Consider the following 15897-nt stretch of genomic DNA (forward strand, 5'->3'; position numbering starts at 1 on the left):
GGCATGCCGTTGTTACATTATTATGTGCGTCGAAGACGTCCAAGCAGCTTTAACGAGAATCCATTGCGAAACGTTCGATAGAATTACTTTACGGAAGAAAAAAGCGATCTTTTTACCACCGACGTGACGAACGATATTTATACTTAAAAGCTTTGAGAACTTGTTTGTTGAACTAGGCAACCTATCAGCTTCTAATTAGATCTACTGACCTTCTGCGCTTCTCTATTTGTTTCCAAGTACCACCGAACATTTTGGACTCGTTGTCCACCGAGAGCACAGTGGCGGTTCGTGAGAACCAGAATATTACGCTGACGTGCAAAGCAGACGGATATCCAACGCCAAAACTGATGTGGAAGAGAGAAGACGGCCAGAGTATAAGCATCAATCGGCATTACAAAGGTGAGCGTACAATTTCTCGACCAGTGTCACGAAGTATAAGACGAAAGACTGTAATCGCGTGTGCCTCATAGAGAGAACCGAGCTCCTCGCGTTAATTATACGAAACGATGCTTTACAAGCAATGAAAGTAATTCTCAAGTTTCCACTCGTTGACCGGCCGTTTAATTTCACCAATTAGCGAAAATCGCAGGGAAACAGGAAATTTCACGAAATGCTGTATTTATTCAAGCGCGATTCTTCGAATATTCGCGCGCCGCTGTTCGTCTCAATTAGCGTAGATTAAACGAATTGCGAGCTGTTACGTATAGTTTATAACATCTTCGATTTAAAATCGTGTTGTTTTCGATGCTACAACGTCAAAAATCTCGTTTGCATAACGTGTAAACGTTAAGCATTAATCACCAATTATCGCGAAAATAGATTTACGCGCTGATGCCGTGGCTCGCGAAAGTATTTGGACACCTGTACAAACTTTTTATGGATATAATGTGTACGTTGACATATTTTGAAATTTTCCTGCCGCTATAATATGTCACGACAACCACCATTACTACGTTGATGAAATTTGAGACGAATTTGAAAACGTACATAAAAGTTACATGTATGTATAGAGCGTTATACATATATAAAGCGTATATAGAAGTCATTGAAATCAAAATACACCATCGTATTTGAGTAGTTGATCATTCATTGTTTGTACCGCGTAATCATTTTTATCCAAGTGTTCACTTGCGATAAATGTATCGTAGCCTCTATGTATACATTCAAGTCAGTTTGATATTTTGCCAATATAATCACGATGATCGTACGTCGTCATAATGTCAACGAAATTTCAAAATGTTTCATTTATCGCGCATAATACAACTCTAAAGTCTTTACTATAGTAAACACTCGTATACGTTCGCGAGTCACTGTGCATACCTATAAGCGTAAACTATGAAACTACAATTTTCAAAATATTGAAAATAAATGAAGCAACTTGTTCGATCGTTGAAATAAAGCTGTTTCCATTTCCCAGACGGAAGAACGTCTGATTACGGGTTCCGTACGAATCGGAAACCAACGTCTCCGATATGCGCGCAATCAGAAAACCAAACAATCATGTTCCGAGTCGTTCTACTGATAAACATTAAAACTGGAAGCGGCGGACAGATGTTCGATTTCCGGTGATTAAACCTCAGAGTCAAACGTGACGTTAAAATAGCCGCGAACGTACGTTGGGAACGTCTCGTCCGCAGCGTGCCGCGTACATGTAATCAATTCGAACGAAAGAGAAAGGAGAGGAAGGTAATGTCGGCGGACAGTAACAGAATCGGAGTATTCCGTTGCTTTTGTTGCTCCGTTCGTCATCGATTTTACACGTCAAACAACGAAGCCTGCGGCAACGTTTCCGGTAATTTCCCTAATGCAATGGGACACGTAAATCCATTCTCGCCGACATATTATTAGTATTACGGTAATTACTCGTTTGCATGGCCACCGTTCTCTAGACTCCTCTCCTCGGTTTACGTGACTGTCGAATAAAACAAAGCTTGTCGCGAGTACATATTTCTGTTACTGAGCTTTACCACGTCATTGTCCTGCTTCGTTATCTTATACTTCCGACGGAACGTCGTTCGTATCGTGCATCGCGACGTTTCAAAATTATAAACATCGTTCCAGTTCGGTTCAGCGACGAAATGTTATATCGCGATTAGTGTCCGTTAATTGAACACGACTTTGAACATCAGCTGATATAAATCACGGATTAAAAGCGACAACAGTTGATGAATATTTCAACAAACGTGCGACCCCGTTGCCGCGAAAGTGCGTTTAATAACGAACGTTTTGTAGATCTCACGCCTGATACGAGATCGTATAAAGTTATGGGGCGGGGCGAACACCATGAGCGAAACGACGCTGGAAAATTGTGAATTAATTCCCTGATGCTTTCTCGCGATACGAAACAGGCTAATTTCTAATACATTTATTGTACAGCGGGGTTCTCGCGATCTCGCATGCCAGGCATTTATTTTTAGACCGCCAGTCACTCATCGCACCTGATTTCACTGGCACGCGTTTGCTATATAAATTTTTATCATGAGTCTCCCGTTTTTGTTTCTCTTTTTTTTTTTTTTTTTTTAGATTTCGTTTGACGAAAATTTCATACGCCGTTTGCGTTATTTTTTTATTCGCGGTGGCCGTTCGCATCGCATGCGCTATGCTCAAAGCATCCTCTATTTCCACGAAGACAATCGCGGACCGATTACTCGCAGCGAACGGAAGCATAAAAAAGAGGACGAAATCGAGTATGAATTTGATCGAATTTTCGTTTGTAAAATACTCAAAAAATTGCACTCTCGTGGTTGCCTCGTAAAGCTCGTTCGTAGATGATTGCGATTCTCCTCGCCCATTTATCATTCGTTTTCCAACGAATGTTGGAATATGGTTAGAACTTTCTCATTCATTTCTTTGTTTACTGATAACGGTGTTTTCAAGTGAAAGATATCATGAATACATAGATATCATGATAATAAGAAAAAATTGTAATTGGAACTAGTAAAGTTACAGATAGTTTAATTTTATAATTCTGGAACAATGTATCGTTTAAATAATGATAACTAAAAACCTTCTCAACGTGACCGTGATATACGCAATATATCTGACGTTATATTTTTATTGACTTCTTAATAAATAACTATCGTCACACTTGAGAACAACGTGCAAACAGCACAGAACCAGCAGGAAAATTCCCAGTGGTTGCAGTTGGTCGGGTAATAAAGTGCAATAAACTATATAAACCCGCCCTTACCAGCGCATTATTAGAAATGCAATTAGCCGCCCATGCAATTTTACTCATTACCATTTCACGCGAATTCCAACCTGTCTCTCTTTCTGCCCCTCTTTCCATCCCATTACGTCTACAAATAAGTTTCAATGAAAACGATTCCAATAAAACTTTAATATCAATGTTATTCTATTAAGAACTCAAAATTGTATGGTACCGTCGTCAAACAGAACATCTGCAGTGTTTTCTCTTCCATTTCCCTCTGATTAAAATAAGTGACGAACAACGTATCTTAAATAACTCCACGACAAAAGTTGGACACATTGTCCTCGCTGTTCAAGTCTGGCTATTACTAACATCGATATCGTAGGATCAGGAGCGAATGGGAAACGACACTTTCTTACGGCATGAACACGACTGATGAATTGCGTTTGAAATTAAAATTATATTAAGCAGGAAGCAAGCAATCAATTCAGCGGTTACAAAATTTATAATATCACGATTCACTTACTTTTCTCTCGTTGATTATCAACGTGCAATTCTTAACTCTTTCTTTCTTTAAAACTGTTTCTGCAACAACTCGATTCTTAATTCTCGCAGCTCGCCCATTTACCTCGGTTTATGTATCAGTTGATCGATACGATGCGACGCATCGCGTCGTCGCGACGGTTACACGTTTCCTCGCCGGCAATTCTTATTTTTCTCACCTTCTTCCGACAGTAACGGCTCCGGTGCCGTCCGAACCGTCGCACATGCACGTACACGCTCCCTACAGTATTATTTTCCGAAGTAAGTCAGAATAGACTTTTGGAATTTAAGTTTAAGATTGGACAGTCGTTGGTTGAAATTACCTAGGAGAAAATTCCAGGTAGGTTTGCCGCGTGCGATCCAACGCAATGGACTGCGAACAGCTATAGTAATCTCCTCCTCTCTCGCTCTGGCCATATTATTAATAATGCAGTTGCGTGTTTGCACGGACGTGACTGTTGCCGGCGTGCGCAGCATTTTCTCGGATATGTTCGTGCAAACTGGGAACAAACAAGCTGTGTGCCGAGAAATTTTCATAACGACCGGTTGCTCTCGTGCATACACCGCTTCCGATAGCTAATCTAAGAAATCGCGACTACCAAACTTGTCGATGGATCGATGGATCGTGCGATAATTTGTGCGATGAAAGAGAAGACGAAGTGAGGTATATCGTAAAGGAGCGACGTGACGGGCAATATCATTTCCGATATCGTATTGACAATATTGTATTGGTCGTCCAGAGGGTGCGTACCATAATCTTGAGAATGTTAAATATTGACAATAATATCGATAATAAAGTTGATCGTTACATCGCTCCTTAGCAACCGTAATATGGACTTTGTAAAATATGCAAGCGATTACAGCGAAAGATTTGCGATCCTCTCGAAAAACGTATTTTTTTTCACGGACGATAACGCGATTATACGCTTGTGATACGTGCACGTGGCTCGTCACGGTAAGAGCGACAGAAAAAAACGTGCCAATGCGAACGACGGATAAACTAGACAGAATTTGCAAGAAAAACGGTAGAGAAACAAAGCTCCGGCGGAAGGTCTTTTTTCTCCGGCTGGCTGCTTCTTAAATATTGTATAGATTAATCAACTCTGGAGCGCGGTGCTACGCCGCTACTGCTACGTGGCCGGCTGCCAGTGGCGCAATGGCCAGGAGTGGGGATAATCAAGGGGCGGTACAGGGCGGGATGCAGTGGCGGCGACGTGAAAATTATGCGCGCACATGGCATATCCATGAAATATTCACTGGATGCTAAAGATGCGTGGCGTTCTCGGTAGCTGTTTTCGGGGAAGATTAAACAGAATCCTCTGTCAGCGGTGCTCGGCTAATTCCTCGTGCTGTTTAGTTTCGTAAAAGATAAAGCGAAAGTTGACGTGAATTGATATTTTGCGCTAAATTTTCTCGTTCGTACGAGGAAAAAGGAGGCCGTGTCTTCCGTTTAGCTGTTTAAAATTTTCGGGACCTGCAATACAAGCGAGGATAAAACTTTAATGTGGCACAGCCTAGTTCCGCTACGTGGGATAATTCCGTGGCTAAGTTGACCAACTTCCGACAGTCCTGGTGGACTCTCTGTCATCGTAAAACTAGATGGATTAAAACCAGTCAGTGCTATAGATCAGCGAGGTCCTCCGGGAAGAACCGTGAGTCCTGGCGTCTCGGACACCGAAGCATCCGAATGTCAGAATGTCCCAGGTGGCGCAGACATTAGCCCACGGGTAACGTACACGTGCACCAACCGCTGTGTTAGGCTGACGGAGCTGCTGTGGTTTGGCTGTGCGAGGTCAAACGTCCCTCTATCGGTTGCAACTTGTATTCGCCTAAAAGCCTGATGACGTTTTACGTGGCATCGTTGCCACTGGTACTGCTCTGTTCTCGATACTCTCAGGAAACACGATCCAAACGGGTTGCTTGCAATTTACTGTTAATCGATACTAGCGAATAATTTAATTAAACATCAGAATATTCTCTCTTCGTCGCTGACAGCGAACCGTATTTCAAGATTAAAATATCTAAACGATTCAGCTGAAATTATTACCGATAGGACGATTAACATTGACCGACCGATAAAATAAACGACTGCCGTTGATGAACGAAACTAGGTAGCCGACATTGAAACAAACTACAATCGGAAAAAAGAAACAAACGAGAGTACAATGATGGAAAAGGAGGTCTCGAACGTATCACGAAGATAAGATGCTCGTAACTTTGGCAGCATTGGCACGAGCCAGTGTCGGTCCCGCTGGATTATCGGAAATTCAACATCATCCTGTCTCGTGCAAGTAAACACGATTGAACCGAATCATCCATCCGGAAGATTACGTAGGAACCGATCCGATCGTAGCTGGAATTCGAGGCTTTCGCTTGAATCCATATAGGAATCTTGGACACGATTCTTGCACAGTCCTCCATAGTACAGAAAGCTGCATTCTGTCTGCATTTTCTTCAAGTAGGAACTTCACCGAATAACAATGAACGATGATAGCTGTTTCTCGATATTGATCGAATTAGAATAGATCGGCTAGAGAAGTTTCTCTCCCTAAATCTTCAATCAATTCGATAAACAGAAAGAGAGGTCAGAAGTTTGACAGTATCCTGATAGAACAAGCAGAATTTCTCGAGGAATGGAAAGATATGAAAAAGGTTAACATTCGTTGACTGGATAGTGAATTACGTTTGAGAAAACTTGAAAGAAACGAAATAATTAGCGGTGAAACCATCGTACTCGGTAACTGGAGACGATAGTTCCGTTCGTTAAGCCGTGTCAACGTTTTGTTGTTCGTGATTAACCGAGCAAAGACCTGAAAGTAGTACGAAAGCTTTCGAGCTTCCAGCTAGGATGAATCGCCTGGGCGGAGCTTCCAAATAAGAAAGGTGTTGCTCTTCTTCTTCCTCTGTTTCTTCTTCTTCTTCTGGTTGCGGATTCTTCTCCGCTCTAATTTCTGCTAATTAAAGCGGTCTGCGCTTTTCCAAAGCGTGTGTAGCGGCTGCACTACGCCAAGTGAAGTCATAAATACAGCGAAAGAAAGAAGGAAGAGGGGAAGATGGCAAGAAAAGGCAACGCTGGATGGAAAGGTCACGGAGAAAATATAATATTGTCCGTCATGTACACCGGCTGTTTTCTTCGCCATCGATCGTTAAATCTCGCTTGATCGAAACGATGAACGAAGACGCAGTCGAACCAGCTCGTTCCTTTTTCGCGGCAAATTGTTTTCGTCATCGAACGATCATCTACTTCTACCGCCAACTTCTTTCGTTAATTCCGCTTTCAGCAATGAAACTTCGCTCGATATTGCCAGTGGATTTACTTCAAGCTCAAAGCTCTTTGAAAAAGATGGTCCGCAAAGGGACGTCGCATCGGACACGTTACTCGGTGAGCCTTATCAAGCTTTTCACGATGGGTTAACGCAATTTAGAAATTGCAAAATACACGTTTCTAAAGTTTTTCATCCGAAACACGATGGATCGTTGCTATGATCTAACATAGCGAGTGTAGTGGTTGGATGCATAAGTGGATCTATCTATGCTCTTGTATTATCCTATCTTCTAATTACCGCCAATTTTCCATCTACAGACGCTGTATAAAGTATCTTTTCCTGTATCTCTATTTTTCAATGAAGCGTTGCTTCCATCAGACTCTACGTTTCATTTCTGTGATCGCACGAAGGTGGCAAGGAAAGTACCACTAAATGATACGAAATTTAAGTTGAACCGAATTAATTGGTGTGTACATACCATAATACGTACAATGATGCGCACACGCACCTTTTGTGGCCGCTGTAATTCCCACATAGCTACACTCTTCTCAAACTATCTCGGCAAATCTCGTCTATTTATACGATCAAAATATCAAAAGATGAGAAATACGCGGTGCAAACGTAACTGTGTAACCTTGACAAGGCAATTAGCGATATCCCGCGGAAACTTGGAATTGCCAGTGCAAGTGGACAAAATGCAACGGTATTCACGATTGTCCTGCATCGCCTCAGACTATCACTTTGACGTGGCTCGTCGGCATGGAAATCCGGCCGATATATAACGAGCGACATCCCATACCTAATATCGTTCAACGGGGAGATGAAATTTGGTGCGCGCAGCGAGTTACAGTCTCGTTAAAAGTTACCGACGCCAGCGAATCGAGAACGCTGCGAAACCCGCTTCGAGCGGAGACGCGACATTATCGGGGCTGCCATTCGATCGTTCGCTCGCACACACTCGCCACGCAAATTCGCGAGTAACTTTTTTTTTCCTCTGACTTTGGCTCACGGAACGAGACCCAACCGTTTCAAAGGTTTTCCACGGGTCAATGGATGTTGATTGACCGGTCCTCCAGGGCCATTCGAACGTGGGCACAATGTAAAGTGGCGAGAAATCGGGCTCAGTTCTAGGAACATTGCCGAGGACAGAGATCAGGGAAAGATCGTTCTGAAAACGTGGATTGAAAGATAGAAGCTTTACTTGATTTTAGGAAACGATTCTTTCGGATTGAATCGACTAGATTGTTAGAAAGAGATGAAACGCGTAAGAGTGATATTCTAGCGTTGGCAGATAATTTGATTTCGTACGCGGTGCAGTAGAACGTGTTATACAACTGGATGAAAAGTTATTTTACGTGTAAAAATAAGTGGGAAAGCTAGAATAAAACGTTGTAAATAGAAGATTCGTTTTCAAGGGTTCGTAGCTTGAACCATGTCTCTACATAGTCACAGAATTTTCGAATATTTTATTACAAACTTCCGACGTTATTTTTACATGTAGATAGGGTAGAACTCCACTTGTATAAAATTTGTTCGTTTAAAGAAAATTTTGGTTAGTGCTGGATCGAATGAACTGCCGCTATTTTAATTCTCCTTAATGTTCAAATGCTTTTAATTTGAATAAGTTCGTTAAACGTTTGTCGTATATCCGTGAATTCATTATATGCGCAGACACTTTCCTACGAGAGAAGAAAAATATGACAAACTAATTGGCGATACTGGCTCTCAAGACTTTCTTCTTTATTATACACAATATACATGCATCAACGCGTTCGGAACGCGTACACGCATCCGAAAGTCCATCAAACGACTACTGAAACCGGTTTATAATCGTGTCAAGACTAATCGTCCTTTGACCATCCCACGCGCCATAATATGGCAGACTTGTGTAACAGACGGTGCAATAGAAAGGAAGCCAACTCGAACCGTGTGAGAAATTGCTCAGTTATCTTACATCTGTGCTAGCCGGTTCTCGAAAGCTGCAGAGTGAATTAAGAGAATAAAAGAACTTTTGTTTGTTCGTATTTAATGAAGCCGGGAGTAAACGGCGCGTTGCCTGCTTCCTCGCAGAAAAATGAACGCCGCCAGCCTGCGAAATGTAATTTTATCTAACGTTAGACGTTTAAATTCTAATGTAAATGAAACTCTTTCTTCTATTTTTTTCCTTCTTTCTTTCTTTTCTTTTTTTCGTTACACTTCAACGTTAAAAATTAAACGTTATCCGTTGTTTTGGACGTTGGCATATCTATTTGCGTGTTTTACGACATATAAAAATGGTTGTCACGATACGATCTATACAATGATTAAACAAGTGTACGAGACGAGTATCGATTTTTGAAGAAGCAAGGCGAAGGGGATATGGAGTGTTTTTAGCTCGATCTAAATTCGGCGTTGATCAAGTGTCGAACCACGGGAAAACGATCCATTTGAAAAATGAAGAGTTACAACTCTCCGGAATGGCACCCGTGTACATACATACGCTTCACCGGGCGACGCAGGATTAAACGGCGCTCACGCAATATTTATACTTCATTCTATTTATTGCGCTTGGCGAGTATTTACACATAAATACCGATGTTTCGATGTATAGCAATCGTGTCAATATTGTATCGATAGCGGCCGAGAGTCGCGACGCGCGTCGCAATATCGCTCGGTCCCGGCATCCATCCGACGTAATTAAATGTCGAGTAATGATTGACGAACCTTTGCTCGTAGTTTGCCATTTGAAAGTGTTCCGTTTGCCATCGTCCTATCCACTATACCGTGCAGTGTCCCTGTCGAAACTAAATTCCCTAGCGAAAAAGCTGCATCAAAACGCAAAGCGCAAGAGAAGAGAAACCTCGGTGAATCGTCTTTCATCGAACGTCCAGACGGATCAAACGCTATCGGCCGAAAGGAGGTTAATTTGTTTACGCGCGCCGGTTCGAACAGTTTCCCGTCCAATTAGCCAACCGCATGAATGTTGCAGAACCAAGTTGTACCGTAGCGACTCGATGTGTACAGAACGCCTATTGAAATATCGTCGTATGATCGAACTACAATCCAAAGATCTGATGAGATACAGAAGCACAGAAAAAGAGAGAAAGAGAGAGAGAGAGAGAGAGGAAGGTGAATAAAAAATATCGTGTTGCATAGATCCCGAGCGACGGTTAATATTGTCTCTTGACCCCAGATATATTCGCGTGGCCACGACGTCAGAGAAATCCGAATTGTTATCGGTTGCGTGAACGTTAACAGGCAGAATAATCAATATTTGCCGATACGACCGAAATTCACCGGCCCTCGCTAGACGCTTATGATGTTGATTTAGTATATACGATATTGCCAGGTAAATAAGCCACGTCGATATTCCATTACTCTTTCGTTTGCTGTTTGTTTAATCCCCGTTTGCCTATAATTTTACACTTTAACTAGTTTTCCCGTTTTTACCTTTCGTTGCGTCGATTACGACCGTTCGTTCTAACTCTGTGCCTTTTATTATACGATATCACAATCGTCGAAGACGATTATCGCTGCTATCTTCGAATTTTAACTTCGGTCGTTTAAAAATTGATAAGACAGAAAAATTGTAAGAAAAAATATGAACCGTGCGATAACAAAGAGAAGATAGTAAGCGATACGTCGCCCGTTGCATGTTATCACGCGCCACTCGCTGCAAAATGAATCATTCGGGCCACCAAAGCGCAAGCACCACTTAAATCAAATCCTATCGCGTTAGATGGCGGAACGGTTTCGCAATGTTCGCAATTTCAGCACGGACAAATTCATCGCGATCGTCAGCGGCCGCCACTTAAAGTCTCCGCTCATGACACACCCAGCTGTCTCGTTTTTCGAGCGGTTTCTCGCGAAATTCTCGTCCGTGGCTCGCATAGTCGGTGTGGATCGTAAAAGGCTGGAATTTCTACTCAAACATCCGCGAAGCCACGCTTCGGGGCATCCGCAGCCTCTCTAAAGCTTCATACAAATTCATGACCGGCTGGCCTAACCATTTCGCGGCGAGTCATTCCCCTAAGTTTTGGGGCGATAGACGGCCGTGCGGCGGTTTCGTATGTTCTAACACGTGGCGTTCGCGTACGCGCGGTTTGTAACGCTGTTTGCAGCCCCCCCCCCGGGCCATTTGTTCGTTGAAAACCGCGACACCTTTAAACCATGGGCTTTTCTCGCGATTACATTCGTTTTTTCGCGCCTACCGTGCCAGCTGGCAGAGAAAAAGCACGGCGAAAAAAGAATGCCGCCTCTTTCCCCTTTCATCTCGTCAGGGCGATAAATGAAATTAAAGAGGCGTGGAACAAAGACGACAGGGACGTTTAATTAAACCGGGAATCGAATAATTAATCGCTTAATCAAATTTTACTAGCGCCGAGTGTAAATCGGTGGAGATGTGCTCACCGCCTTCGAGCCCAGATAGTTTTCGGGCAAAAGTAGAATGGGACCGTCTATGGTAGGATACGACACGATGAATCGTTTAGAGAAATTTTCTGCGGTCGCAACTTCTGAACGGTTTATCGTGTTACGAGTATCTCGGACGAAAGTTGCTTCATAAAATTATAGAATGGGAGAATTACAAAAATATTACGGAACGAGAGGGAAATGAAGGAGGAGTAAAAATTAATCTTTGTTAGCAATTTTCGTTCCACGCTCGTTCGTCGTTCGGTATTGCATTCCATCGGAGAGAAATTGCATTACTTTGGAAAAAACGATGTTAAAACGAGCCCTGAAACAAGTTCCAACGATATTCTTTCGCACGACACACCAGCACAGCCCCCGATAATGAAGTTTCTGCTTGTCGCTGGCCGTTATGCAGCATAAAAATTTCAATGAAACTCTTCTTTCGAAATGGCTATTAGCAACCGCCTGGCTCGATGTATCGATTTGCATCTCTCTCGGCTTTGAACCAGGCGCTACTCCCTAAACACTCTTCTGCTACCAATAGACGAATACATTAATAGAGAATGAAGCGATAGTGAAATAAAGTTGTATAGGAAGTCGATATCGTTCCGATAGAAGGACAAACGACTGTCGCGCGTACCCTTCTACTCTAATGTCCGATAAACCAGTTGTCCAACAATATGTCTGAATATTTTTATTCGTTGACCGTAACCGAAGAAACGTTCATTATAGTCAGCAAAAAGCGGCATAACGAGATCGTAAAATCAGGTCACGAGTTGAAGTTTGCTTTTGAATTTAAGGTGTTCCGGCGAACATACGGATGTGGAATTTCGCTTAAGACGATACGTCTTCCTTTACGTCTGAAAAAAGAAAAAAATTAGTATATCCATCACTATATCCTTTAAAGAACTAGCTCTTCGTAAAATGGAACGTTTATAATGCAATTCTGTCTTGTATTCTGAAACTTCGTCGAGCCACTAACGACAAGAAGAATTAATTTCAAAAAAGCTGACACGAGTGCTTGCGTGCGTATAAAGTACGTACGGTTCTAGGTGCAGCTAATCGATCGATGTCATCACTTAACTCTTTAGTTTACGACCTCAATACGTATATCTTTCTCGCCAATCTTACCGTTTCTCCATTATTATATTCGAAATACGAGAATTCGAAGAATAACCATACGAATCACAGAAACGAAACAGAAAAATAGAGAGAAAAGGACGACGCGTAGAGCGAATTATCTCGCGGGGCAGAGGTCGACAGCCGGAAGCAGGGAAATTCTGGTTCCTCTCAATTATTCGTCGGTATCGATCGGATGCCTTGGCGGACGCAAGCGTTGCGACGAGTGTCGCCGGTCTGTCGTACACGCGGAAAGACAGTTTGGCAGGGCATGTGTCTCGTGAAAGAAACATTGCCACCCGCCGACGCACTAATGGCCGGTGGGTTAATCGCGACTAGGAGGCGAGTAAAGCCGGAATAAACCCGCGTAAAGATTTATGAACGCACCGTGAAAAGAGGAGATTGCTGATTCGCCGCGCGGCTGCCGCGGGATTTCATCTGTCCGCTCAGGGATTCTCGCGGCTCGTGATTGTTTTCCAAAGAGCGCCGCCGATTGGATGAAGTAACGTTTCCAAGAAAAACATGCGCGCGCGATTATACGAACGCGAATGAAAAAGCCGAGCGCGTCCCTGAAAATTGTTTGCTTATTTTCAAGAATCGAGAATGGATTTAGAAAGAAGGGGAAACGCTCGAAAATGATAAAAAATACATGGGGAAATTTTCGAAGGAAATGAAATCGAGTTTATGTAAAATCGAGAGGAACCGGATGGAGATTTATGAACGTTAACAAGTCGCGTTGAAGAGGTTAGATATTGTCGGATGGTCGTAAAAAGGACCGTCTTCTTTCTAATTTATCGACTTTCACCGGCGCTCTCATTAATTATTTTCACGGATAGATGTCGTAAGAAGCCGAAGACGTACCAGAGGACTTGCTCTTAATCCCTGTGGAAATATCTTTCCCAGGGTTTTCCCAGCGCGTCAACGAGACCGGAAGCGAGAAAACGAGGCCGCATATTTTAATAATATTTGATGTTTAAAGACGGAAAAGTACAATCTCTTTACCCTTGTGAATCGAGGAAAGTATGAAGAAAGTGGTGAGATACCGGTCCCTGGTCCAAAGAACCGTCGGTTCACCCTAGTTAAGCAGTCGAGAATTACCTGGTTGCAACTTTTTCCAACAGCGATATGAATTAAACAATCACAACCGTATCCGCAGACTGTTTCTGCGAAACAGTCGTCCAAACTTTGCCGGAGTAATTTCATTAATTACTTCTGATATTCGTTCCTTCGCAATTTTTACTCGTATTTTTTCCCGCGCTTATGATAAAATATTTTCGATGCAAATTCTAAAATCCGCATAATCGATGATCCGAGTTTAAGGGAAAGAAATGAGGCTATATCCGGTTCATCCTCGTGAGATCTTTCTTCCTTTAATGAATACGCATCGCTCCGAACAAGGAGCTCGTTAATTAGAATCACTGCACCGGTATAAATATATATTTACAAAACGAAGCTAATTTCCGTTCTTCGAACGCAATTAAATTTTATCATCGATATCATAATTTTTGCGTGAAACGACACTTCGCGAACGCGGCGTTAACCTAACGACGCGACGCCTGTGTCAGGCTAATGAACGGGACGCCGTTTTGTCTTCCACGGGGAGCGCAAGGGAAAAAAAGAACGATCCATTTTCTCACAGCTGCGATGATAATGATAATAATAATAATTACGAGCCTTTTGCCACGACGCGGCAGTTCCTCGTGACCTAGTATCGTTCTTTCACGGTTTATCCTCTCTTTCTGCCCTTCGTTTCTCTTACCTTCCACTTTTCTTCTTCTTCTTCTACTTTCTGTTCTGCTTTTTCTCCCTCTTCGATGTAAGTTAGGTTTTACTCGCAGAATCGTTAAAAGACATCGGAACACCGGTCGTACGTGGTCGATGAAACACCTTCGGGAAGCTGACTCCGCTCAATGTTAATACCTTTGAAATCGAAATCGCGAAGCAGTTCATTTACGAAACCGTTGGAGCTCGGTATTTCGCACAGCTTTTCCTTTTTTCCCTCTTTCGTCCTCTCCTCACTGCCTCTCTTTCTTTGCTTCTACGACGATATGAAGGACTAAAAGACGGCTTAACGACTTGGGAAGCGAACGACAGTTTTTGATATTCGTCCCGTAAAGGCCGGCCTCACCGTCTTTTTCCCTTCGTAGTCTTTTACCGCCGCACTTTCGGCCAAACTTTTAACGCCGCGCTAACTTTTTACGCGTCGTCGCGGGAACGCTTCGTCGAACGATGGCTTAAAAATTATTCGACTGGCAGGACATCGTGACCCCTTCTCTATTAACTATGAATTGGTTTCAAGTTGTACGAGCGCTTGCGCCTGGATTCGAGTTCCAAAGATTCGACGTTTCGATTGTGCCTCCCATTGTTTACGACTGCACGTTGGAACAAAGTTTTACATTACAACGTTCCATTCCTGTTTACCACGTCCCTGTTCTTCGTTTACAAAGCTCGCTTTAGCGAAAAGGAGAAAATGAAATTGAAGCTGTAGCGTGTAATGATTCTTTTTCACCTCGTAATTATTATTCAATAACACAAGAACGATCGACGAGGATAAGCTAATTAATGTAAATTAAAATATAATGTAACCTTTTCAAGTTACCTGCGAATTGCGTCGAATGTATCTTAATATGATGAAACTACGATAATACAGTAAATTAAACGAAAAATACAGTAAAATTAAGTAATTTGACTGAAATTGTCGTGAATCATCCGATTCGAGGATACCAACCGAGGATTAAGTGGAATAGAAAACGGTCATTTCTATGAATCGCAACAGACTGCATTCGTAAAAAGGAATTAAACGTCTCTCAAAAAATTTCTCTTTTAAGGGTCGGTGAAATCGATAAAGGGAAGACAAACGATGACGTCAGGAATAATAAAAAGGACAGAAAAACTCGCTCGGTAGATTGATGCGTGTTCCAGTGGGTTCGCTGGTTCGCTTTTTCCTACCTCTTCCTCTTTTTTGTTTACTTCCAATTCTCTCTCTCTCTCTCTCCCTCCCTCTCTCTCTCTCTCTCTCAAACACACACACACACAACCACTTGTTCTCTTTCTTTTTTTACAACCCGCTCTGGAAAAAGGGTTTCATTTAACCGAGAAAGTTTCGTCGATAAAACCATGCCGGTTTTCTCTTCGGAGAATCCTGTTTATACGTTTATGTCGAACGCGACTGTTTGTTCCGGGCGCTACACGCTATATTTGCACGGGCGACCGGGCTGAATCAATTTCTGCTTTTGGTTTCAGTGTCTCTGTACGATGGCGAACAATTAAACTTGACGAGGATCACGCGCAATGAAATGGGCGCGTATCTGTGCATCGCGACCAATGGCGTACCACCAACAGTCAGCAAAAGGATCACCGTGGACGTCGAATGTGAGTGGATTTGAAGATACACCGAAAGGATACACCGTGTCTGTGTGTGTGTTCGCT

At 42.7% G+C, this 15897-nt stretch overlaps 1 protein-coding gene across 5 annotated transcripts in view; it reads left to right on the plus strand.

The window, feature by feature from the left end:
- The window catches only part of LOC138182388 (lachesin), a 253553-nt gene that overhangs the window by 181207 nt on the left and 56449 nt on the right, over positions 1-15897 (plus strand). For all 5 annotated transcript variants that reach the window (XM_069118181.1, XM_069118185.1, XM_069118182.1 and 2 more), the window contains 2 exons: positions 238-399; positions 15712-15840. In XM_069118181.1, coding sequence (XP_068974282.1) covers positions 238-399; positions 15712-15840 — 291 coding nt within the window. The remainder of the gene's footprint in view (positions 1-237; positions 400-15711; positions 15841-15897) is intronic.

Source organism: Bombus flavifrons, chromosome 8 (genome assembly GCF_040668555.2).
Source record: "Bombus flavifrons isolate JBK064 chromosome 8, iyBomFlav1_principal, whole genome shotgun sequence".
Lineage (NCBI taxonomy): Eukaryota > Metazoa > Arthropoda > Insecta > Hymenoptera > Apidae > Bombus > Bombus flavifrons.